This window comes from Syngnathus floridae, chromosome 11 (genome assembly GCF_059516105.1).
Source record: "Syngnathus floridae isolate MCC-2025c chromosome 11, RoL_Sflo_1.0, whole genome shotgun sequence".
Taxonomy (NCBI): Eukaryota; Metazoa; Chordata; class Actinopteri; order Syngnathiformes; family Syngnathidae; genus Syngnathus; species Syngnathus floridae.
In genome coordinates, this window is record NC_142423.1 from 13099264 (window position 1) to 13122997 (window position 23734).

General features: G+C 43.8%; 2 protein-coding genes across 5 annotated transcripts in view; both read right to left on the minus strand.

The window, feature by feature from the left end:
- Nucleotides 1-2779: 2779 nt before the first annotated feature.
- On the minus strand, nt 2780-6560 carry klhdc7a (kelch domain containing 7A). Of its 2 annotated transcripts, none has more exons than XM_088390788.1 (2): nt 6358-6560; nt 2780-5227 (listed from the first exon to the last, which is right to left on the minus strand). In XM_088390788.1, the coding sequence occupies exon 2, from the start codon at nt 5071-5073 to the stop codon at nt 3022-3024; it is 2052 nt and encodes a 683-aa protein (XP_088246914.1). In that variant the 5' UTR covers nt 5074-5227; nt 6358-6560; the 3' UTR covers nt 2780-3021. The 2 variants fall into 2 exon arrangements, with proteins under 2 accessions (XP_088246914.1, XP_088246913.1); XM_088390787.1 differs by having other exon boundaries at nt 2780-6265.
- Nucleotides 6561-7772: 1212 nt separating this feature from the next.
- Nucleotides 7773-23734, minus strand: part of igsf21a (immunoglobin superfamily, member 21a) — a 95180-nt gene continuing 79218 nt past the window's right edge. For 2 of the 3 annotated variants that reach the window (XM_088389901.1, XM_088389903.1), the window contains 5 exons: nt 21672-22152; nt 16168-16268; nt 15357-15549; nt 14218-14256; nt 7773-9019 (listed from right to left, as the gene is read on the minus strand). In XM_088389901.1, the coding sequence (XP_088246027.1) occupies nt 8940-9019; nt 14218-14256; nt 15357-15549; nt 16168-16268; nt 21672-22152 (894 nt within the window). In that variant the 3' untranslated portion in view covers nt 7773-8939. The remainder of the gene's footprint in view (nt 9020-14217; nt 14257-15356; nt 15550-16167; nt 16269-21671; nt 22153-23734) is intronic. The other variant, XM_088389902.1, reaches the window with a different exon arrangement.

Below are 23734 nucleotides of genomic sequence, written 5' to 3' on the forward strand. Positions count from 1 at the left end.
CTACCATCACATTGCGAGCCTCTTGAAGAGTATTAGAAAAGATGAGGCCATGCACTCCACCGCTTAGCGGGGAACAATATTAAGACGACAAGTATGGCAAGCCATTTGTACGTTTATTCCATATCCTTGATATCAGACAATAAATGCTCAAATAGCTTGCCATAGACAAGTGACTTTCAGGCAGCCTGACGACAGCCCCTGTTAAATCAACTTCATGCCGAAGCTCCCCTAAAATTAACAGCACTGGAAATTACCAATTAATTTTGTATTGCTTCTGTAATGGTTCAAATACTACCATTGAAAAGCTTTTTGACTGAGATTGTATTTGTAATTATAGAATATAATTATTGGTGTGAAGCATGAATATCTAAATTTTACCCTTCAAATAAATTCAATTGCAAATGATCTTTCAATGAAGATGTCACATTCTCGTTATTTACATTTTGGAACACCAAAACCAGCTCAAAATGTCGATTATATCAAAAGTCTGAATGAAATCACTTCTTTATGATACTAGACTGTTTTTCTTTTCTTTTTTTTAATGACAGATGATTGAATCAATGCGTTGAACACACAACTGGACTAAAAAAAAATGAAGGTTAATTCAGGACACTATAGCTTCCTCCTCTCACGTCTTGTTGAAATCACTTGACGCTGGTCATCAAGCTTCCGAGACTCGCCTGTTACATGTCCGCGTGAAAAGGGCCGACTGAGTCAGCAAGACAACACCAGAGTTTGCGCAAGAGTAAACCAAACATCATTATACATGAGGAATTAAAAATTAAAGCCGTGCCCTGCCCTGGTGATGAGCAAAACACACCTCGGGGTTGTATATTTGATATGCATGCAGCAGTTGTGCTCGTGAACAATGAAAAGTGTGTCCACCCAGATGCCTGTTTTATTGTTGCAGAGACGTTAATGTCTGCGGCGACTTCCTTTATGGCCCTTCCAACCAATCACGCCTTGCTCTCGTCCGCAAAGCAGCAGTCACACCCCGCCCGAGTTTGGAAAATTCATGGCAATGTAAAACAATGCTCAACAATGAATGGGAATAAAAAAAAGTAAATTGCTTCGATGGCGTTGAAACATTTCAAAGGGAATATGTTTATTTCATATTGGGAAGTAACATCATTAAAGTACTCATCACAAACACAGAAAAGTTTTTCAAGTGAAACATTTGGATTTGAAAATGTCATACTGGGCATATTTTTGGCCTGGTACTTTGAGGAAACTCAATTTAGGCATTTGACCAAATGAGTCTCGATAGGAAACACGTATCGTAGGCTGCCAATGTCATCTAACCCGTGCAGAATTAAAAAAAATGATGATTATTACTAGAAAGGGGGATGCAAACGAAAAACATTTTAAAGTCCCGGGAACATTGTTATGTTTGAAGCCCATCCAAAGTGGAACTGAAGTTGGCTACCATGTGGACCAACACAAATCTCTATTTAATCACTTGAATACCGCTGTGCGGACAAATTCAGACAGCCTCGGGCATTTGCCTGGTTTGCCTTGCTTCAACTGTTGGTTCATATTTAGCGAGGTACTACTTTGTTGTTTTAATTAGATTTTAACATTGAAGAAGATGCTCCTTTTTATGCCGCTGTTCCGTCCAATTGTTTTCAATCTTCTCAGGTTCATTATCACATTCATGTCAGAGGGCAGGGGCATACATTATGTCTACGCTTCCAGAAGCTAATGAGATGCAAATTCCTCCTTTCTCCACCACAGTGCTTGCCGTTAGTATTCCCAGCCAAGTTGCACAGAGAAAAAAAAAAAAAGAAACACGTGTTGATGCCGGAACTGACCCGAGTCATCCAAGTCGACGTCTGCAGGGATACGTGCAACTCTCATCCCATTAGGAGCTTAATTACATGGAATCAAAGTGTTTAATTAGGACGAATCAAAGACGCTTATGTTTGATGGTCAACCATCTGCGAGCAAGCGGCGACCTCGTCGCTCGGCTATGCTGCCGCTCTCCCGGGACGATGCTGAGGGAGATGCTGTTCCGGAGCAGCCCGTCAAGCTCCGAGCGCTGCTCGCTGCCTGAACCACATGATGGTGCTGTAGCAACACATCTCTCCGGGGATGCTGTCAGTCGTTCAACGAGCCCCCAATGATGAATATTTACATCACTCACAGTGCTGCTCATTTTTTTGCACGATACATAATGACCCACGCTGGAATACATCGCACATGCTCAGAATGTCAAGTCTGTCAACATCTTCAGATGTTTTCGAGGACAACAAAGTAGTGCAAACAAAAACTCGTCACACTTTCTGGCCACCAAAGCAGAGCGACCCCGCCTGCACCAGATGCTTCCAGAAGCGCAGCTATTTATATTGCATGACACCTCTATTTACATGCCTTGTATTTACACACGCTCGCAGATAATTGCGTCCTCTCCAGGTCACTGTGCCGGTTATTTTTGCGCCCCGCATGCATGCTCGGTGATGAATTGTGGCCGTATTGCCTCATTTGTATAATGTATACTGACTGCGACACTTATTCATGAGTGGGAGAAGCTGAACATCCCAAATGATGTAAAAGTCACTTAATGGCAAGGCATGGCAGCATATCTCGTGGAGCAAACTGTTTGCGAAGCAGCGCATCCTCCGTTAATCTAAGCAAATAGTGGTCAGGAGACCATTAGGCTGCTAATGTTTCACATTTATGGTCAGAGATTACTAATAAAGGGGCGGTAATTGCAATAACAGTATAGCATGGTGGGTGTGCTTTGCATGTTTGCCAGAAACACTTGCACAAAACAGACACATTAAGATAATAATGTCTTTATGTAAAATATAATTTAGGACAGCACACATACTTTTAGGATATACATTTTGGATTTAGCATGGAAAAAAACAAACATTTTCACAGCTTCAGTGTGAAAGCGACACAAATGACGAAAGGGGTAAAACTGAAAGCTTGTAATGGCCACGGTCGAAAAGTAAGCTGAAGGAGAGCTGGAGTAAGCTGGCAGGCACGACGTTGTCATCATTCTTGAGTGATTTTGTGCTACACGCTGGTCTGCAGAGGCCTCTTATCGGGGAGCGACAGGACAAAGGGGAAAAGCAGGCCCTTGGCCGCAGGGGCCACGCTCAAATCATCATCGGCGAAAGCCGGTGAGATTTCGTCAGCCTCGAATCTCATGGTGAAGTGACGGCTGACGCAGTAGACGCTGTCGTCCATTGCCACGCACCGGAAAGCGGGGCACCGAATTAACCGCTTGGTGGCGCACTCATACCACAGCCGGGCTACGGTGTGGTAGCGGTACACGCTGACCCCCAGCAGAGGGTTGACTTCGAAGCGATACAGAAAGGGTCCCACGGCCACTAAGTCTACCGTCCTGTCTTTGATGCCCGCCAGCAGACTCCCCCTCCAGGTGTCGCTCTTGGGGTTGTAGCGTAACAGCATGTAGCGAAGGCTACCTCCGGACACAAACAGCTCACCGTTGCAAACCGTCGCGTGATGGGCCACGGCGAATGTATCGTTGGGGAGAGAGGCCACAAAAGACCATGTGTTTGATCGTGGGTCGTAGCGCTCCACAGAGGAGAGGCACTCCCCACCAATGGCGTAGATGTAGCCATCCAGGGCAGCTAGTTTGCAACGGGGCCTGGCTTCATTCATGGGACTGATCTCCTTCCAAATCGCTGTGAGAGGATTGTAGCAAAACACTTGCTTGGAAGGTGTCAGTTGACTTTCGGTGCCTTGGCAGCCCACGGCAATAAAAAGGTAGTTATCCATTGTGCACACGGCACAGGCTTTGCTGATGACTTCTTCTGGAATGGAGCAAAGTTTGTGCCAGGTGTCTCCGCAGTCATCATAGTAATGTACAGCACTCGGGTTCCTTCTCGGCACCCCGTTGTTCCCTGAGTAGTCGAGAGGGTCCATGTCTGTCAACATGATGAATTTTCTCCCTCTTGTTCTCAGCTTCCTGATTAGTTCCCGTTCAGCTTCAGTAAGTCGCCCGTGAAGGTCAGGATCCAGGAGTACCAGCAGGTAATTGTCGGACATCACTTCAATGGCTGCTTGCGCTACTGACCTCTGACCATGTTTTTTGGCCAGAAAAAGGGCCTCCAAGCAGTTGCCAAGATTCAGTTGATTTTTTAGACTTTCCACATCTGAATGGCGTACCAAGGGACTCCTTGCTAGAGCATCTAGATGAGACCATTTGCTCACAGTGTTTGCGGAAGGTCTGGAGGCACCAGTGTTGGTTGAGCAATAAGTGGGTGGACCTAGACTCGGCAGCTCCAACTGCTCTGCAGCAGCTAGATAGCTCTGTTTTTGTAGGGGTCTGAATGTCATGGAATCCTTCTGCTTTGTGTTCTCAAGGACAAATGCTTCCTCAGTAATGTTAGGGTCCACAAAAGGAGGAGACTCTGTTAAGAAACTTCCAATCTCTGTTTGTTGTGACTTTCTTTCATTCTGCACCAAAATAACGTTTGGGTCTGTGCTAAAGTGAGACGAGGATTCCACATAGTAGTCATAAATCTTTCCACGCACTACCTGGTCTCCCGAACTGTTCGGCACCAGCTTAGCATCCTCCACCTTCACCTCTGCCTTGGAGAGAAAGCTGGAGTAGACACCATGTCGCTCCAAGTCCTGCCTTAGTTCTCTTCCCACACCCAAACCTCCGTCCAACTTTTTTAAAACCCGAGGAGATCGTCTTTCTTTTGTAGTCACTAATCCACATTTTGCTGGTTCGGGAAAGTCCATAGCAGTGTCACTCGATGAAGATATCTTTGCATCTTCGCTAAAATGTTGATCACTGTGCGACACGCTACACACCTCCTGGGTGGGATTAATTTCTCTCGTTCTTTCTTTGCCGTTGGATAACGGTTCATCGGTGAGGGTAGGCCCGAGTCGATTATCATCAGTGTCACTCGACTGCAGGGTTGTCTTGCATCTCTGGCAAGTCTGCTGTTCTCTGACGGGACTTTCCTCCATGCTCCTCGAGCTGTAGAACCTGTAGGCCAATGACACAAGAAGCACTGTCGCCACAGAAAGACTGATTCTCAGCAGCAGCTGCATGTTGAATTGGACTCCAAGAAGGTCGATGATAGCCATGGCGGCAGTCGGAGCGACGGGCGCCAATGAGCGGTTGACTGATCCTTTTGTTGACACGGCTCAACTGACAGCTGTATATTGGCTGGTTTCCATTGCAAAAGAGCTCCGATGGTTTGATGACTGCCGCTCTTTGCCTCCGGGTGTAAAATGAAACCTGTCGTGGAATATTTGCATTTCATTGGAGGCGGAGCTCAGGCCGGTCACGCAACACCTGTAGTGAGTCAGATGCTGATTCAACAAAATGGAGCACACATTCAATAAAGATCAATATTTAGTTGAGACATTCGTTTATGTTCCTCCATAAAACAAGACAAAAAGATCTTGGTGTTATTTTTGTTGGTGTAGATTTTACTTGCCGTGTAAGCATTTCGTGTTTTATCACCAACATCATTGTCCCGTGCACAGCTTGAGCTGCACGTTTAAATACGGGGTGTATCAAATACTTAGGAACCAGGATACATTTGTTTGCACAGTTATGCTCACCAATCAGAACCTTTTCTTTCCACTGTGGGCTCCGTCAGAAAAAAAATGAGATGGTATAACAATCATGCAGAACTTGGTAGACAGTCGATGGAGCAAGTGCTCCCAGGGAAAACTGACAGCTGGATCAATTTCCAGAAGCTGTAGTACATAGAGCTCAGCCACCGTCAGGCTATCACGTGCCTCGCTGATGTGCTCGAGTGAGGTTGTAGTCCACGGGGAAAACTCCTGCCTTTAACTTGACTCTGCGGGAGGCCATGGCCTCTTAAAAGACTCTCAATAAAATCGTTGGAAATTGAAGCCTGAGTCCGGTCTGTAACCGGTAATATGGAAATTGAGGATGATCACGCAAGAGCTTGTAAAAGTTGTTTAGTTGCCCCAAAACATCAAATGTAGTACTTTCTAAGTGGTTGAAGTGGAAAGCCATTCCAGATGGTCACTGTTTTGTCATGTGATCGTTTTTAGATAAGCACAAGGAAACTAAAGTCATCAAGCCCAGTTTGACTTGTGAATAATTCACAGGTAGGCCCTTTGTGACATTCTGCTGATTGTCTTGATCTTTGTCCTTCGCTCGGATCAGCAGTTCGAACCAAGATGAGGACGACAGGATTGTCTGCTTGAGAGGCTGCTACTTTCTGCTCCTTCTCATAATGATTGATTACGCATCATAAACATGTTGGAATTCCATTTTTTTTAGGTCAATTTTTGTTTGCTACAAGAGAACATTTCAATTTAATTCACATTTGTATCTAAATCTAACATCCATCTTATCCTTACAAATAACGGAGTTTTATAATGACGTACCCTTCCACATCCAGACGTTTTGCAGTTTCGACATGCTCCTGCATTTCTTCCATTCCTCCATTTGTAAGAGTGGGCGATTTATACGACACTTTGAGAGTCAGTATGATTGTTATGCCACATGTAGCTTTACCATGAGTCACATAATCTTGCTTTAGGGTGGTTGTTTGACTGCGCATGCTCGTTTTGCCCCATGTGTATGAAGATACCTCACATAACCTCCATAAGCCGCCTGTGACTTTAATACCCCGGCTGAGTAACTTTTTGACTACACAAGTTGTTACATCACGAAAAGCTTTACGACTCACACAACCTGAATAAATGCTACGTGTAACTTTAAGATCCTAGCTCGCATTTTTGGGAAATTTTTTTAAACAATTATTGTTATGCCTTTAACTAAAAGAACTCTAGTATTGCACATTTAGATGTAATATGCAAAACAGAGCTGAATAGAGGTACATTTGTTATGCCACACTTGGCTAAAACCTGCCCTCCCAAAACCGACGTTATTGTCGGGGCTTCATTTGGGACTGGACAAATTGTTGCCTGAGCCTTGTGTAATCAAGCTACAGAAGTAAACCTTTGTTTGCTTTGCTCCTGGAATTAATAGAACCCAAAACAAACCATTTGCCTCTAGGAATTATGTCACCACTGAAGAAATAAACAGGCTTTTAGGTCCTGAGTAGCTTTGATCAAGAAAGAAGTCACATGATGTGCTCTTAAGGAATCATATAGGACTTAATAAAACACACGATAAACACAATTTTCCACATCCGCGAATGCAATTGAGGCTGCCTCAATTTTCTATTTTTCTTATGAAGCACCATAAGTGCCTCTTGAATTCAAACGCAATTGACAAGTTATGATGAGATGCAACCAGTGCACTCCTCTCAGAGCTCAGGCCTCTTAATTTGGCTGTAATTATGTTGGAAAGCAGCTCTCCACCTCACGGGTCCATTTTGCAGCGTTGTACTTTTGCAACGTGAGCTTCTGCAACGTGACCGTTTCTAGCAGGCAAACATTTCTTAGAACATCACTAGTTCATGATTTAGCTTAATTTAGGGACAGTTAGTTTATCAGAACAAATGCATCATTTCTTGTGTATACTTAGGGTGTATTCAGACCTGACTGTTTGGTCCACTTCAAAACGACCAGGGTTCGATTCTAACGCTGGTTCGGACTTTTTATGCAGGTGTGATTACACATAAGCGAATCCTGGTGCGGATTAAAGAACCGGACCGAGACCCACTTTTTAGGGAGGTCTCGGTTTGCTTCCAGACTCTGGTGCGGTTCGCTTCAGGTGTGAATACAAACAGCATAAATCGGACTAAAAGACTTTTCTGATCTGAACACACCCTTAGAGAAGTAACGATTATTCGAAACACACACAAGCACGTCATAAGTAAAGCCAAGGCGTGTCAGTTTGATAATCTCTCCACTTTAATACAGGTGAAATGAAACAAATGCAAACAACCCTGTTTTATCAGTCCGGCGTGGGGAGAAAACGGCGGCTAGCGTGACGCGACTAATCTCGGCAAACATCCGTGAGAGAGAGACAGAGCAAGAGAGAGAGAGAGAGGAATTGTTACACACACACACACACGCACGCACACGCACACAATGTAGGTCACTTAAGATAGCATGACACAAGGAGACAGCAGCAGTAATGCCGCAAAGAAAAAAAAACAGGAAAGGGAAACTAAATTAAACTCACATGCATCACAATCCTGAACACATCGGACATATGTGAGTACACTTCCAGTCAGACTGGTATATATCTGAAAAAAAAATTGAATGACCTACAGAAAAAGCAGTTCTTGTTCTGTCAGCCAATGTTCAGCGCTAATGGATGAAGTTCAAACGGCTCGGCAAGCGTCCTTTACCACGACCCCATAAAACTTCTTTAATTATCTGCATTATTTACACTGGATGTACACAAAATACACTCAAAAACAGGAGACTTTCTTCCCAATGCATTTAAATTCTTTTTGTACATTCTGAGCCATGAAAAAGAGGAACAATAAAGAAACAAAATAAAAAAATGAGATACTTGTATAGTGTGTAGATTGTTCTGTTCAAACGTTTGCATTGTCCCCCGCCCACGCCATCCACCCTTCCGCCCCCTTGTAGATATGGAGCAGATGGGTCTGGCGGCTTTTCTTTTTTGGGGGGGGGCACTTTTCACATTTACGTGGAAAAAGCAATGACACTCTGACCCAAAAAAAATACCCCAAAACAAAAAAATCAAATCCGAATACCGTCTTAACAATTTGAACAAATTTTATTGGTCAACAGGCAGATGTGAGACAAGAAAGAAAAAACTTGGGGAAATAAGGAGGGAGCTTGTCATGTTCATCATGTTGTTCTTTAGATAGCGTAATGGTGGTTATTTTCGTTTCAAAAAATGGGAAGAGTGCCGTTGGGTGGCAGCACCGTGGCCTCAACAGAAGCTTTGTTAACGGCCAGAGAACACTCGCAAGGTTGTGGAAAGTAAGCTGATGTTTGCTTGTTGTTTTGAATGTCTGTGTGTGTTTGAGAATATGTTTGAGAATATGTCGGACAAAGGTGTGCGAGTGTACGAGTTTTCACGTCAGTTCCACAGTCACTGTGAGGACCAGAGCTATCCACGTGAGGCCGCCCATCGCGTTCTTGTGAGAGACTCCACCTGTAAAAAAGGAAGCAAAGTTACTTTGAGACTGTGACGAGAACGTGCCTTTTGTGTTTTTTCCCATTTGGTATTTTCGTGGGCGGGTATAGTTAGAACCCTTAAAAGCATAGATGCATAGGAGGCACACGGTCTACAAGGCAGATAGATTAGGAACTTGCTGGGGTAACTGCAGGTAATTGGTAGAGATGGGAAAATGACGCTTCAAACATGTCCATCATGGCAAGGGACAATTTTCTTCCCCATGCTTACTTCCTGATGGAAAAGTTGCACAAACCGTATATACAGTAATCCCTCGTTTATCGCGGGTAAGTGGTTCCAAAAACCACCCGCGATAAGTGAAATCCGCGAAGTACGGTCACCAACAAAAAGTACTGGACAGGCTAACAAGTTAATATTCGCGAAACATGCGATTCGCGATCGTGCTAATGCGAAAACGGACTTCTAAAGGAATGTAAATGAACATACAATGCCACATTGTCCTAAAGGTTAGACACCTATTTCCTCAAATTAGAAGTTTTATTTTGACTTTGAAATGTTTTTTTAATTTGGAAAATTAATCTGCGATGTAGTGAAGCGAAACGCCAAGAGGCGAGGGATTACTGTATTTCCTCCCATACATTAGTCTTTACTGCAAAGCGTTGCGTCAATCACTATGGCGGAACGCTATGAAAAAGTTGCCTCGTCGTATCTTTTTACCTGCCATGTTGCTCAAACTTTGCATTTAATATCTCCTGCAAGCAAGCCCAATAAACTGCTTTCATATACAAACCAACAGTTACGCATCATTAGCGTTGGTTCAATCACCCTCTGTAGGCACTACACATTAACAATGTAAATGAAAGGGTAAGCTCTCACACATAGTCATTTAATGAGAGGAGCACTCGATGAAGTGGCAAATTCATTTTAATGAACTGAATGTGTAATCGCAGCATAATCCCTTTTGCACATGTGTGACGGCCACATTTGTCGCTGTGCATCGTGGGAGCGGCTTTAACGAGCAGATGGCGAACCGAGACGACGAGAAGGAACGTACACACACCGTGAACAGACGTCAGCGTGCTAGTGAAAAGTATCTTTTTTCATTTTAGGCTAAGCCTTGTGTTTTTGCCATTCTTTTTCACAAATTTGCCGGTTTGCGTATTTCCTCTGAGGAACCTTTGCACAGCTCTGCTGGTAAACTCTTTCTGTTAGTCTTGACAATGCCAAAGTCCTGTCTAAATAGAAAAGTCATTTAGTAGCTGTTGTAGAAGAATCACAACGGACCCCTGCTGTTCGTGAGGGAAAGCCACTTGGCAGACCCGTAAACAGTGTAAATCTGCCAATAATTGACTCACATTACAAACACGTAGCTATTAATGCTGTCAGTCTTTGTTGCCAATTATTTGCACAAGTTTCTGTAATTTATTGCAACATTTACTACATCTACTTAGTTTCACAGACTGTTCTAATAGCTTTGATTGATCCTTGAATACAATTCTGTAAGTGTTGAACAAAATACTCTTAAGTGAGTCAGCTTTACAGACGTTTTATATTCTTCTCATAGAATTACCAAGATTTCTTGCTTACAAGTTTAACTCTGCCCATGAGTACCTCACGCCAGCAGCGTTGATTTCAAACTCTTTTTTTTCGCAGGCCGCATTGTAGTCATAGCTTCTTTAGGAACCCAAATAAATGTATGAGCACCTCATAATATATGCAGTAAAAGCTGCAAAACAAACTGACAAATAACTCGTTTTCAAATCAGACGAGTAAAAACTGGTCAAATATTTAAAAAAATATATATTATTAAAAGTGAAGACAATTTGCAATTCTAGTAATGACACACAAATTTGATGCACAATTTGTCTTTGCGGGCCACATAAAATGATGTGGCCTTGAGTTTGACACCTGTGGTAGACAGTAATCCCTCGCTACTTCGTGTTTCATTTATCGTGGCTTCACTACATCGCGGATTTTTTTTTCCAAATTAAAAAAACATTTAAAAGTCAATAAGCGAGGGATTACTCTAAGTGTACATTTGAATTCATGTATGTGTATTGCAAACGGTTTGGCCCAAAGTGCTGCCTGACATTAATTAGGTCCACTTAAAATTGTTGTCATCTACATCCAGTCTCTGTCCTTTATTTGCTCTTCATTGCATTTTCTGCCCTCAAGCTGTGGCTTGGGGATACAGATTTGAATATTCAAATGGCAGGATGAGTGCGGGAGCAGGTGCGTCACAGCAAGGACAGAATCGGGTCATACTCGCACACAAAGCTGCGCGTGCGCACCTTAACACAAGTTAAACTGGCCTACAAGGCCCCGGGAGGTCAGCATGGACGTGCCCACTCAGCCAATAGCTCAATCTTGGGCTCCTCTGCCATTGCTCCCGCCAACAATTTCCTGCAGTTGCCAAGTAAAACGATGCTTGCTTTGTCAGGACTCACGTCGGCTTTTCTCCTCAGGATGCTGCCAATGGCCTCGCACCATCTTTCTCATAGCAGCCCTTCGAAATGATTCAGTTTGTCAGCATGGCAGGACTACAATTACGGAGCCAAAAAAAACAAACTAACTAAATTCGGGATTTAGCGTTGCCCTAAAATCTAGGTCAACTTTTTGCCATTTTTTTTTCAAGGGCCTCCTCGTAATACCAACACAATTTAAGCATAAATGCGATCGGAGTTTTAGAAATAAAATCAAGTAATAAAATTCCACTCCCACAAGCAGGCTGGCGGAATCTCAACGCGGTCCGAGTCAAGTGTGAAAACCAACAGATGGCCGCATGACTTGCGTGTGCGTGCCGGTCAACTTCATGTGGACCACAGAGGACACCCTCGCGGTTGGATGAACGCGCTTATGGAATCGTCACAGCAGAGAACCTGTTGTTGCTCAATGTTCGACAACACGCAAACATCAAAGGTGGATAACGGTGCCAGATGAAGATACCATGTGGAGATTGATTTGCACAAGTAAGGAGGCTTACTTCCCTGAAAATTGGATCTCATTCAAGCAATTTTACAGAAAATACTCAAATGTTCCCCTTTTTCCAACAAGGATGTGGCATCCACAACTTTGTGCCAGAGAGTGGGAGCTTGGACATGCTTTTGTTTACTGACGCCAACGTGGCTTGGAGCTGAATATTAATCCGACTGATCTGTGCTCACACATCATCCACAGTTCCCCCAGGCAAACACCTGAAGACAGTTATCACAGAGCAGCATGACATTTTCAGATATGTCTATCATTATGAGACCCGTAAAAAGTCCTTCAGGAAGTCTTGTCATTTTGGTTCAAAGCTGTCACTTTTAGGGAGTCTTTCAAAAGCAAACTTTTCCAAGAGGTTTCATAAAAAACTCCAGACCACCGAGCAAGGTTTACTTAAAAACATCATAAGCATCATAGAGGAGACCCACAAAAAGGTCTCAAAAGTCACGCTTGATTAGACACAGGAAGTCAGGCAGGGCTCTTCAAAAATGAAGTCCTGAAGGTTTTGTCTGATGGTTCTTAAAATGATAAGAATCCAGCCGACTATGCTGGATTTGGTAGTCAGGTCTATTATAAGCAGACCCACAAAAAAGTCCAAAGAAGCTATGCATGAAGAAAAAAAAAGTCAGCAAGTTGGGCATTATAAGCCCATTTCCAGTGGAACTTCATAAACGAGTTTGAGATTTTGCCGGGTAGATATTAAATGTGTCAAATCCATCCCCTGAAGCGAGTTTAACTGAGGGCCATGAAATTTGGTAGACATACTATCTATCATGAGTAGGCGCAAAAAAAGTGTGTCACAAAGCCATCCCCAAAAAGATACAAGTCAGCCAACATTTTGGGGTCATTTACGGTCACTTCCGGATATCTTTCAAAGACAAACTCAGACCAATTTTGTACGATTGCTGGCAATTTGGAGGCACAGATACTTAACAGATGGGCTAAAAAAATATTAGGGCTAATTAAATATTTTGTCATCGCATGTGTGGGGAAGCATAGTAGTCTACGAGCACAGCTCCACAAGTTCCAAGCTTAACCTAATGTCATGTGTGAAGGTCATGTCCTAAAGCTTTTCATTGACGCCCTCTACTGGGAGAGAGCCAATCAAATTCCCTCCAAGTGACTGATCTTATAAATCAAATTCACTCCTCTGGATTTTATCTCCATTTGACCGACTGTCGACGCGGTAAGACACCTCACAAAGGATGCCAAATCCCGAATGTTTATCCAGGATTTAGTCTTTTGGGCTCTAGAGGATAATTTGTGCTGCGCGGCCCTCTTCAAAAATCGTCATCAGCGTCTCTCACCCAGCTAAATTTAAAAATAGATGCGGCGCTGCTGCAAAACAATTGTCATTGGAGAGGAAGAGGAGGGCAAAAGTGTAGAAACAGATTGAAGGCTCGTTGTCACAGATTTATGGAAAGCTGTTTGAGCTAATATTCAATATCCTTCATATCCACCATAAGCTTGGTGGACTGGTACAGTCTCTCCTCACTAGAAAAACAATTCAACCCACTCATTGAACAACTTTGGCATACAAGGACGACCGCTGTAAAGCAAATTCTGAGGACTACTTGAGATCTGCACACAATGATTACAGTACAATAGGCTAGGTCACCGGTCCTCAAACTACGGCTTGTGGGCCAAATACGGCCCACCTCCACATTTGGTCCGGCCCCCAGAATAATACCAAAGAGCATTTTCATTTTTTTTCATACATGTGTATTTGTATTTATAATAAAGATGGACTTTTGCAAATTAAGCCTACTGGAAAAGGACTATAAGGAAACAAGAACTTTGAGAGCCTGCTCATTTAAGTAAGAGATTCTGCTCTGTCAACTAAGTTGAATTTGGACCTGTTAAGATTGTGCATGGCACAACAGAAAGTTTATGTTCCAAGGACTTTTTTTCTGTGAAGAACCCAGAGAGGGTTATTTGGTAATGATTTATTTCATAAATAGTGTTGTTTGTTTCCTGGATTTATTTCTGTGAACAACCCAGAGAAGGTTACTTGGTTATTATTTATTTCATGAAGAGTGTTATGATTTATTACCACACTTTTGTTCTGTGAAGAATCCAGAAAGGGTTATTTGCTTGTGCTTTGCATTTTTACATTTAGGCACTCCTGCAATCGTCACAGTTATTTTGTTACAAATTGACCCCCCCCCCCCTCAGTTCAAACAGTTCAGTGGCACTCATAGCTTAGTCATTTGCGTGGTTGGAAAACTTACTGTTCTGGCCCTGCGTGTTTTTCATCATGCTTGGATTTTCTGTAAGAGACAAAAAAAAAAAAGTTATTACTGGCGCTGCTGTCTTCCCCAATGAGAAAGACCATTGCCTCGTAATGGAGTTGCGGAACATGGTGCATCACAACAAGTGAGATCGGAGTAAATGTCTTTTTTTTTGGTAACTTTGATAAGCAGGATGCCAAGTGATTGCAATGCGAGGAGGAAGAGGGTAAAAGCAACACAGCTATTTTGGGATGCTAAGAGTGTGATGCGTCACCTGGATGCCTGCCGCAAGAAACGTAGTGGCTTTTTCTAACATGCAACCATTTTATTAGATTGACTTCTCAGGAGAGACAATCCAAAAGACAAAGAAATGTTTGGATTTGCCGAGATTCGTTTTCATCTATCAGATGTTATGAGGTGGGGGCGACTGATGATGCGTTAAGGGTGCACCAGGTGGTCAGTAGACATCAAGGTTATGCCTCCCTGGCATTTCTTCCTAGAAGTTGTATTTCAATAAGGTCTGACATTTCAATCCTTGTTTGCAGGGATTTTACAGACCATCAAAAGAGTTGAGGCACTGAGTAATAAAAAAATAAAATAAAATGCATTTTTGGAAAGGGACTCTCGAGGACCGGAAATGATTGTGTGTGGTTGGTTTGACGATGTTCCATGAAACACACATCTCTGACAACCAAGGTCCAAGCCAACCGAATGTATGTGAAGGTTCTACTGGGATTTGGATGTCATAACTCCAATCTTGACACACCATTTTCCTTCAAATCATGTCGACTCGAATGGTTGTCGTCTGTTGAGGCTCGTGCAAGAGCACTGCTACAACGCTCACCATTGATGGACTAAAACCCTCGTTAAGAGAATAGTCAACCCTCTAAGTGCCGTCTTAAAAAGAAAGTGTTGTTGAGACAATTAGGGGCACAATCTTTTATTAATCGGAATCGCGCAGTAACATTAATGATTTATCGACAAAGTGGTGGCATAAATCTCAAAGGTATCTCAAAGTTAGATAAAACATTTTGGTGAGATTTTTTTTTTTCCGTGTGCTTAAATGTGTGCATTCCAGCTGATTGGGTTAGGTTTGGGTGGTCGAACCGGATCTGTTTCATCTTCATGGCAAAACGTACCAAAGACTATGAGGCGGGTGTGCGTGTCTGTGGAGCCTAGAGGATTCTGGGCCGTGCAGCGGTACATGGAGCCGTTGAGCTCGGCCGGAACCCGTTCCAGGATCAGATCCTTGCCCTCTCGCTCGGTGCTGCCATCCAAGAGGCGCCCCCCCACGCGAGTCCAGGTGAAGAGGGGCTCTGGGAACACCTCGTTCTAAATTCAAATGGAACAGAGGAATGGGCGGGGCCGTTGCAGGGAAAGAGATTAAGGGCAAAGGATACATGAATAATACAGCCGATCCCCCTACTGATTCAATCTCGAGTTAACAACATGCATTAATAATCCACACTTCAGTTTACAACAGTTTATTCCCCTCGCAGTTCTTAACCCTCCAGTAAACATGACTAAAAATAACAGCACGGAGCAGATTTTGACGCATGTCACTGTGTTGGAGGAGATATACAAGACAGCGTCTGTGATTCTCACACACACACACCAGCTCGGTTGTATGTGCTGAAACATGAATGGGGACAATTTGAACAGACTAATTTCTGTCGCTCACACTGGATTTGAGCAATCTAATGTTTGTGTCGATGATGTCACGCTGGGCAAGAAACAAAATGGATTTCACTCCAATTGGCAGAGGATGCAAACAATTTAGGGCTAACTGCCGAAATGGGCTGCCTGTGCTTGATTGGGCGAATGTGGTTGGATCGGCAATCTGGTTTGTTCCTTCCATCAACATTTAACAAGAAAATAACAATTCATTCAAATGGTTTATTGCCATCACACATTGGATTGAATTGTTTCCCCGTATCGGCATGCACTTACCCCGCGAGCTCCTACCTGGAATCCTTGCACAGTGATGCGCACCGTGTCCCCGACTTTGGCCCTGCTGGGGGTCATAAAGAGCTTCGGGCCTTTTGGGGCAGCTGGAGGGAGATTAAGAAAAAAAAGAAACTGAGACAAAAGGTCATCACACAGCGTGTGGCTAAAAGAAGCACCTGTTCTGTCAGGGGAGAAGAGTGACAAATACAATTTCCTGTCAATTAAGGTCGGTGGGAAAAAGGCAGGGGACCTCGCAGGTCCCTTTATCAGAACAACGATGCTGGATTTATTCCCCTTTAGAGAGAAAAAGGGACTAAATTGGGTGGATGCTCATTACTGGAGGAGAATGGGAGCACGTCGGGTGGAGTGTGGAGGCGGCCAGATAAGGGACACTCATGGAGCTAATTCCCTTGTCTGGCTGTGGACAACCGGCCCTCGGCGCCTTTCATTTGGACCCGCTGAAACAATGTGGCACGGGGAGCACGGAGCTTCTAATATCCCGAGATTATACAGGGTCGGGTTATTCCCTTATGTGCTGAGTCCTGATATGAAAAAAAAGTGATTTGCATAATATTTGCAAAGCAAAAAGGGTCATTTTCATGCAGATCCGGTAACCATAAGATATCTTTTCAGGCCCGTCTAAGAAGCTTCTGCGTCATGTGATCCGATGAACAAAGTTAACGGCGGGCGCCACACGCTGAGCGGCGGCAATGCGGTTTTAGACAAATGAACTAATTAAGCAGGGATGAGCGTCGAGCTAAGGGCCCACTATCAATAACACCGCTTGTTCTCCATCAATTTGCCGCTTTTAACTCTTAATATAAATCACATTAGACGCTTAGTTTCATTGATGAGGGGAAACTAAGAGACAAATAAATACAAGCAAATAAATGAAATCATTGGACGGCTATTTATCTGGCCTTGGAGGCAAATGAATGAATGCATTTGTAAGACTACAAGGAATAAAAAAGATAAATGACACACTTTTACTTGTAATAAAACAGAGCACGCACGTGGCTAAACATAAATGTCAAGTCTACATCCAAAAAAGCATCTCAAGTGCTAATCAATTTTGGCTTGGTGGCAGGTAGGGTTCCAGAGGTGGTGCCATATTATGCAAAATATTCTTTTTAGTGCTTGCGGACGAATAGTTGCATGTCTGGCATGCATCAAGTAAGACATTAACCACCAAATCAATGTTTTGTTATCAGCCCATTTCTGGAAATGTGTCTATGAAGCTAACTCTGAAATCCCGCCCCACAATGGGGCACAAAATCTGAAGGGCTTGCTCAGAGACACGTCTTGAATATTAACCTGCCTAACACCAAACCACGACTTGACAGGTCCTTGGCATTTTATCGAATGCACGCACACAAAAAAACACACAAACAGGTTGGTTTTTCAGCTTTTAGTTAAGGGTGAGTAAAACATGGATAAATAAAACATGAATCTGTGTAGAACCACAAATCAAAGAGGGTTCACTCTACATCCTCATTCATTACATTATTTTAAATCCCTGCACAGACGAAACTGCATCAGCAAAATGGCTCCTAAAGTAGGACAGCGACATTGGCCGATAAAAAATGATAAATCTGACATTTTCAAGATGAGAGAAAACATCCCCATGCTTCCCTTGGCAAAGACGAAGCACGTGTTACACGGCCTGGCGTGTCTTCTCATGCCCAGGACGGATGGCGGTTCACAAGCTACTTCTGGCAACAGCCAGCGTGATCGGAGGAGCTTCTTGCTTTTCATGGTGTCACACATGGAACGTGTCATGCATATGGCCGTTATAAAAAGATGATTGCCGATTTCTGGGATTCGGTCCAGTGGCGACAGTTGGTGTTCAACGTCAGCCACCCTTGATTAGGGCATCGGGGGCTCAAATGGACTTCAGGCCAAACAGCTCCCACCAGGGAGTGATGCAGAACCCCCTCGGACTGGGCATTTGGACTTGGTAGCAGATGGTCAATGAAGGGTGCTCGGCTTTTGCCGCACTGAATCGACTTGAATACCAATTAAATAAAGAAAATATTAGAATAAAATATTGTAAACTACTCTGTATGTATTTTCATGGGTGGGATGATTATCTAAAAACAAAAATGTTTTTTTTTCTCCCAAAGTATGAGACAAAACAAGACAGTAGGAAGACTCAAAATACAACATTAACGATGTTCAACAAGGTTCAAAATAAGAGGTGATCAACAACTGACGAAAGGAAGCATAACTTGACTGATTGGAGCTGATTGGTAGAGACAAAATGAAATAGTTGGAAAAAGAAACCTGATGAGCAAATACAAAACGAACAGTGACAACGTATGCTTCAAAATAAAACTATGGGAAAACATGACAAAACGAAAACAGTGACGATCTTCAGGTAAACATGACAAAACATAAAACAAGATCGAGTTTAATCAGATCAGGTATAGATATATATTTTTAGAAGAGCAGAAAAAATGGTGTATAGTTTCTAATGAGGAAACTTGTTTTGTTTATCTCTATGATGTAGTTTAATGCTGGGGCTCACAAATCCATAGCTTGTTTTTTACTGTTGTAAAAAAGCAGTTGATTCCTCACAACTGCTCCTATTGACCTTGAGGTCGTAAAATGAACTTAATTGTACAACATAGTCTTTTTAATCGGCTTTATGGGCATGGTAGTTCACGCATGCCCAAAAGACAACTTTTTGGCCGTGCATCAGGTGTGTGGACATCAACAGGTGCGGCCAGCTGCACCTCAGACAGGAAAAGTTGAGGGCAGACTGGCGCATTTACTGGATGAGCGGCTTAGTTAAAGAAAACGCGTGAAGCATATTTTAAAAAGGGCTGACGGTCGGATCAGGCGGCAGCTCCATCCAGGTGAATCCGGCCATGTAATTCCTTGCACGGGTCTGAGCGTGAACACTAAAGCCACCAGATAAGACGTATTGATGAGTGGCCAACACTAACACAAATAACTGCATGTGCACACACGCACACACACACACTCCCATCGTCTATTCAGATGCCAATGCCATCTGGAGCCGAGCATCTGCTCTTTGATTATCCTCGACTGGCAAAGCAATGGTGACGTGAGGTATAGTTGAACCTGGCGCTTGCACTGCCAATGTAACACTATTTCCGTTGGGCACCTTTACTCGCCCAGACCCAAAAGAGCACGTTTTAAATATTCAGGCACCGACCCGGACTCTCCTGGACAGACTCCAGGAGCGAGCGTGACGATTCGACGGGAGAGGAGCGCTCTTTTCCAACACCCCGAGGCCCAACCGGCGTCAGCCTCTCGTCCCATTTAATATATGGCAAGCGCGTTGCCCTTCATGAATATTCAAGGCGTGTAATACAACACTGGTTCGATTGTCAGATTGTCAGCTCTGGCTCGTGTGACGATATTAAATCGCTGAAAGATTTAGCGCTTATGGCCACGGAAAGGACCAGCTATTCATTTCCTGACCAAGAGCAGCTTGCGGAGTGAAAAAGCACACGCGTTGTGCACTTATCACGGATATGACGGGTAAGTTGTCACTAAAAGTAGATTGTCTGCATTTTCTTCACAATTCAAAACAATGTATGTGGATTTCCGTCTGGATCTGAATATGTGGTGCGGGCTGCAGAAAACACCCGCTATTTTCACTGCGCTTTCAAGTATGTGTTGCTTATCAGAATTTAGCTGTGAGTAACAAAATTGGCATGATGGTTCAGACGGTCATATTTGGAAACTGACAGCTTTGCAGACACGCTAAATTGTGTCATTACAAGTTAGCTCCCGGAATATCAGAGTTCGGCAGACATTCAGAAGAAAACTATCAAAACAATATTTTAGTAATAAGCACAAAACCAAAGATTGACTTGGCTGGTTGATTTCCTATAAGGCCGGCACCACCGTTTTTGTATGCAAGCCATTAAGAAGCCATTTTTCCACAACACAAAGTCTGAAGTGAATCAATCCATACGCCCGCAGTCTTGACTGAGGAGATTTGACTCTTTTGTGACTGAAGTGTTTTGTTTTGTGCTGAGGAGTGTTCGGCATTCCAAATGCGCTCTGACTCAATGGCTCATCTTCTATTCTCTTTTCTTCTCAAAATGAAAATCAAATGTCTGATGAGGAACATGATAGTGATAAACGAGCGACTTCAAACAACTTGTCAAAACAAAAGCGACGTTGACATTTAGCAAGAGTTTCTACCCGTCTTGTCATCCCTCCGCGAGCTTGTCGTGGCTTTAATCATCCATGTTGGAGGGGGCCAACTATTGAAATATTTACGACGCTGCGCTTCAGTCTGATGAAGACCGCTCATGTCGTCGGCGCTCTAACTGACGCTGCTGACTCAGTTTTGCATGTGATAAACTACATTTCTGCGCTATGGGAGGACGGGTCGGCGACAGCTACTGCGCTCCGCCAGGAATTATTTTGCGATAAAATCTCTCTTGCTGTCAGATACCCCCCAAAAAAATCACATCAACCCATTAGAGATGTGATTTCAAAGCTGGCACAGATTGGCAGCAAGGGAAAATAATGGAACAATTAGACCCAAGTGAACTTCAGCAACCCAGAATATCCATCATTTTGAATCAAAAGTGACCAAGCGGATTATAAACGGAGCATCAAACTGAACACTAATAAGTGCTGTCAGTGTGGACTGATTTACCGTCGACAACAGAAAGGAGCTCTAATTGAAACTCTGTAGACTCAGCCTAATTAGCCAGGTACGTGACATGTGGGTTCTGGCACGAAATCTTCCTGGCGCACAAAAAAAGTCAAACCGCCTCAAAAACAACACTGGGACCCGGGAGTGCAGCAACAAGAACAGATGTTACCGCAAGCGCTCAGTTGGTAAAATGAAACAATATTAACAGGCATCAACATTTATTCCATTGTTGTTATTGATTTTGGACAGCACAAAAGTATCTCTTCAGCGCAAGTTTCTTTGTGCACGATTATGAGTGCTCCTCGTGGATCACGATGCTCGTCTGCAGAAGAATGACGCCAATGTTTCCCCTTTGAAGTGTTAATTGGAAATGCTGGGAGCCATCTTTGTTTTTAGTTTATACGGAAAATACAGAGGGGGGTTGTGCGTTCACCTCATACAAAAACAAGACTTTACCCCCAAAGTTAGACTTTTGTTTGCTTCATTGGATTTATTCTTTTTGATATTTTAATCTGCACAGAAATACCCCACTGCTATTGTTCCGTCTTGTGAAATTTAATTGATGTTTAAAAGAAGACTAAGAGCTTCAGTGACGCACGTATATTGTTCACAGAACCTTGTGCACGGTGTCTCTGAATCGTCATCCCACCTTTCCAATTCATCTTGTCGCCGGTGCGTTAAGTGAAACTGGCGGCAGACGGTGCCGAGAATTGGCCTGCCAGTCACTGTCGGGTTTTTGCCTTCTCACCCTTAAACTCCCAATCTGCAATCTTTGTCGGTTTTAAATCACAGTTCTGAAGGTGAACAAAGAAGCAGTTGCTCTGGAGAAATGGAAGTATAAAAGCAAAACAAAGCATCCTACCCAATGTGACCTCCGTCTGCATCGGCATTGAGAGCGCTGGGTGCTTGACCTCGCAGCTGAAAAGGGCGTCGTTGTCCAGCTGCGGGTTGAGGGTCCACGTGAGCCGCGCCTGCACCACCACCGAGCCGTCGCTTTGCGGGATGTGCGTGTGGCTGAAGTAGTACAGTGGGTCCGTGCTGTGGACCCAGCGGGGGAACTCTCGGCTCACCACCGTCTCCGGAATGACCTCGGTGGCGGGGCTGGGCTCCGAGGCCTGCAGGCCCTGAGTGTGGACACGCTGCGGCCGTTCCGTATATAAACGCGCCGAAGGGCTCTCAGGGTCCAGCAGGGAGAGCGAGCGCTGCAGCTTGGTCTCGTCCAGATCCCGGCTGATGAGCGGCCTGGCTCCTCGGAAGCCCGCCGAGCCACCGCCCTGATCGCCGGCTGATGGCTGAACGTATGAGATCACCTCAATCAGCTCACCGTCCCGCTTGAAGTACACCTTAGACACAACATGGAGAACAGGGCTCAATAATTGCCACTTTGTATATAACACTATACGTACAAGTGTTTGCAAAAATTGTTGATTTTGAACTTGTTCAGGCCCTCAAACCATCAATTCATTTGTACGAACACTCATAATTAATACAATAATTCCAAGCCCGCTTGGTGCTCGGTCCTTAATCACATTTTGGACCACTGACTGAGGAAAGGACGCCAGCGGCTCCAAACAAAACCACACTTGTCTGGAGCTTCTGGCCACCTGACAAACATATGGTGAAAATTGATCAAAACACTAAACAGCGTGAAGGGAGAGACAGCATGACTTGTTTGGAACCGAACGGAAGACAAGACCAATGAGGCTGGTCAGCGCTTGTTTGGATCTGGCCAAAATAAGCTTCTCTAAATGTGGTAGATGACTAGTCCAAACATTTGGTCCATTCACCTATTTTTGTTCTTGCTTATCCTGTACGGGGTCCGGAGTGGACGAAGCCTATCTCAACTGACCGAGCCAGAATCATCTTTATTAACCAAGTCTGTAAAATAATACGCAAATATGTTATCTCTTGCATTTGGAGCCACCTATTCATGTGCAAAGCTACGTATTTAATACCGGCTTACATCTGCTTTCTGGATCTGTTCGTAATTATAGTCAGCTTTTAAATGGTGATGCAATTTAGCATGGACAAAAGCATTGTGCTCTGTTCCACTTTCATGTAACAGCTTTCAAAAGAACTTGACTCTTGCCTGCTTTTCAAACCATCATTTTACAGTGATTGTTAAGTTCTGAATGTGCATAACACATAAGTGAGTGGCACACATTCAAAAGAGTGACTAGCTGTCTTCATATAAGCAACATTCTCGCATCAGAGCACTGTAAGGATCAAGGACAAGTGAAGTAGAACTTTTCGTCTGGTGAGCAACTTTTAAGGAGGCAGCCTGTTCTCATGAGAGTGAGACAGATCTTATGGTGCTTCAAGTAAATCTAAGCCAGCAACAAGTATGGATTTCGTTCCCATGACAATTAGGGATGGAGTGAAGGGTAGCTACATTTGGACCACCAAATCAAAAGTTAGTTCAACTTGAACCTTATGAATCTTCAACCAGCTTGGTTGGAAAACCAGGTTCTATCGAGATGTTGGATTCCATCATTATGAGCTGAACAGGAGCTTGCTCAAAGGCATATATTCAGAAATAGGCGGGTAAAAAAAAGATATACAGTCCTTGTATGTGGTTGTTGCATTTCACAGTTGGCAGGCACTCTAGCTGCCCGTATACAACCACAGGTTTCACAAATACTTGCTACAGACCCTGCTGAAGGCTTACGGTCAGTACCTGTTTTTATGTATCAGTACCTGGTCTGAGTGGACCTTCTGTCCCTGCCCACTGTGAGCCTCTTCCTGTCTGTGCCTCTATTCGACAACCTCCCTTCCCTTCAATAAACCCTGGCCCAAGCTGCATTTGCTCGCCCTGCTCCATTCATTCAAGACACCCTCATGCGCAAATAATAATGGGGTTACTGGTATCCATGGAAACGCAGCCACCAACGCCGAGCGTGCGCTATCGAGCCAGCGCCTTTGAGC